Source organism: Paracoccidioides brasiliensis, assembly GCF_000150735.1.
Source record: "Paracoccidioides brasiliensis Pb18 unplaced genomic scaffold supercont2.25, whole genome shotgun sequence".
In the NCBI taxonomy this organism is placed as follows: Eukaryota; Fungi; Ascomycota; class Eurotiomycetes; order Onygenales; family Ajellomycetaceae; genus Paracoccidioides; species Paracoccidioides brasiliensis.
In genome coordinates, this window is record NW_011371382.1 from 86332 (window position 1) to 89324 (window position 2993).

At 36.5% G+C, this 2993-nt stretch overlaps 1 protein-coding gene across 1 annotated transcript; it reads left to right on the top strand.

The window, feature by feature from the left end:
* Positions 1–1633: 1633 nt before the first annotated feature.
* Positions 1634–2159, top strand: PADG_12497 (uncharacterized protein; the record flags this gene model as incomplete). The annotated part of the gene is made up of 2 exons (XM_010765637.1): positions 1634–1876; positions 1989–2159. The coding sequence occupies 2 exons, from the start codon at positions 1634–1636 to the stop codon at positions 2157–2159; spliced, it is 414 nt and encodes a 137-aa protein (XP_010763939.1).
* Between the last annotated feature and the right edge of the window lie 834 nt (positions 2160–2993).

Below are 2993 nucleotides of genomic sequence, written 5' to 3' on the forward strand. Positions count from 1 at the left end.
GTTCTCATATAAATACAATTATTAGTGAGCTCAGTATAAGGATTCAAAGATTCTATATAAATGATTTATTTTGATAAATCATATAATACAGAAGTATAAAATTATACTAAAGAATATTTACAACTTTAATAAGATTAACTTTTTGATGAGAATTATCTCAATAGCCAGAGTGGTCACTAGAGCTGAGAAAGATAATAAGTCATCTCTTATATAGTCAGAGAATAGTGAATGAGCAACTGTGATTGAACCAGTCAATGCTATAGACTGAACTCTATCTCTGATAATTATATTAAAGAGCAAGCATTGTTAGGCCGACTGAGCCCGACCGAGGCCCGGCGCCCGATTAGGCCTAACCCTCATCACGTGACCAGCGACCATGCGTGTCGCCCGATTACGCCTAATCCTCATCATGTGACCATGCGACCATGCAGGTTGTTATGCCCCTTTCGTCCCATCAAGCTTAGTATTCGGTTACATAGCAGTTAGCAACGCATAGAGTTTCCTTATGCAGCTCGCATTCGCACCCTAACAAGCATCATCAATTATTATGATATGAGCAACTGCCAAAGAACTGGACAATTGATATTAGTGAGAAGAGTTGAACCACAGATGAGCTTGATTTGACATGACTATGAAAGATATTCAATAGATCTACTAAGGCTTATACAATTGACAAAAAGAGACTGCTGATTCTGAATAAATATAATAGTTATGTCACAGTCAAATTTAACAAGTTCTATTTGAATTATAACATTATAGCATTATATATGTCTTCTCACTTCTCTCATCTACTGCAGCTAGTAGATGTGAGCTGCTTTTTATTATTGAAGAAAGTATATAACAAGAAGATGGAGCAAAGCATATGACTAGAAATCAATCATATTGATAAAAAGAAATTTTTAGTTAGCTACATAGCAGCTAGACAGAAGATCATAAAGGACACTATTATAAAAAATGAATTCAAAGTCATAGGTCTAGCGCCATACAATTTAGACAAGGTTTTTATGCAACTATATAATTAATTTCATACGCCTTTCTTCCCAGGGTCAGTGTATGAATCTTAGCTTTTCTGAACTTCTAAGACATTCTGCAATATGACTCAGTTGGAGCTGTAGAGCAGCATGATTAAATGTCATATTGAGATTCTTTCTAGTCCTATCAACCAAGCTCTTGATCAATTAATAAAGAAATATCAGCTGGCCATATATAGTACTGCTATATTAGCAAAGGAAAACACAAAGCTGAGAGCTGCCAACATCAAACAGAAGTGAAAGAGAGAGAAATTACATTTTTATATAGCTAAGAAAGGAATCTTAACAGCTCAAGATGCATTAGCTAGGACGGCTAGACCTCAGAAGCCTGATCAACATATGGAGGAAGGAATTGAAGATTTGAACCCAGGGACTAGAAAGTAAAGACACTTAACCTGCAGCAAGTGTAATACACCTGGACATAATATTAAGCAGTGTCAACAAATCTAAGTGTCTATCCTGTATAATTTCTATATAGAATTCCTTGTGGTTATTGCTTAATTTGAAATTTTGTCCGATAGAATGATGGGGGTGATCCGGTAGGTGATTGATTACATTAATCCATTTTTGAATGTTTCCTTACAGATTATCCATGGATAATGATGAGTGGCACCGCATACTCTTACAATGAGCCTTCTGCATCTGGCCTGGAACCCGTTGATGCAATGCAATGCCCGAAACTTATAGGGTTTCCTTCAACCACCTCCAACTACTTCTTGCAGTGTCACATTAGGGATAATTGGAACCTGATTTCTGTACCCGTTGTCCCACTGTGGGAATTTCAATCTTTCCGCAGCAGAAACCTGGGATCCTTCGGATCCCACCCATTTCAAATACGGTTATCTGTATGCTTCTCAAAGCTGTTGAGGAGAAACTGTTTATCTTTCTATTTCAGCGTCCTTGAAGGTCCAGCTTCCTCTGAACCTCTATATGGGATGTTGATATCACCGCATTAAGTCAAATCAATCAAATGACCACTCGGGAGAACTACAACTTACCACTGTGGTTACTCTTGTGATCGACCAACATTTAAAGACGTCATTGGGACCAACTCACCTAGGCTTGAGCTGGGGTTCTACACAAGAGCTCATTGCAGAAGAACGACTGTTGGAACTTCTCGAAACATGAGACTGGAAAAAGGAAAATTGTTCTATGAGCTGTTTAGGATTAATTATTGAGATATATCCTGAATCCATTCATTTAGACGCTACAAGGCTTCTAACAAATTCATTCTGAACTGATAGCTGCAGGTGATCAGATCAACAAAAGGCATTTGATACCAGAGTTGATGCAATATCCCAAATGACTAACGTAATCCACCACCCAACGCCCGTTTACACCCAACGCCCGCCATTTCGCCATCACTATGATGAAATATTTTCAATGTTATTTCAACAACACAATTAGATTTTAAGATGATATATTATAGGATGAAAATATATATAGAAAATTACATATAAAAATATATAGCTAATTCAGTAAATGTTTGTTTGACTTAATAACTCATCTGAAATGTGAAATCTTAGATTGAAGCAGATTCAGTAAGCAAGCAGTCATTAAATCAGTAGAGATTGCAATATCATCATATCCCTCTGACAGTAGATCTGTGGGCACTCTGACAGAGCTCTGAAAATGTGATTTAGTCACTTTTTGTGAAATCAAGAGTCTACTTTCCTGATTAGAAAGGTGATTTTTGAATTCTTCAATCATTTTCTTATTTAATTATGATTGTAGCTGTACAGCAGCTTGTTCTTTCTTTTTCTTTTGCTTCTGAGTCTTTTTCTCATCTCTAAGCTTCTTGTCAATCTGCTGTTGAGCAGTTCTTGCAGTTTTATTTATTTTCTTTTGCTGTTTTATAATCTGATAAGCTGTCTTCTACTTCATTCTCTGCTAGATGATATCTGTCTTCTTCTGTTTCTTAAGAATAGTATGTTGCAGCTTTGCATTCTTCTTATAAGCTTG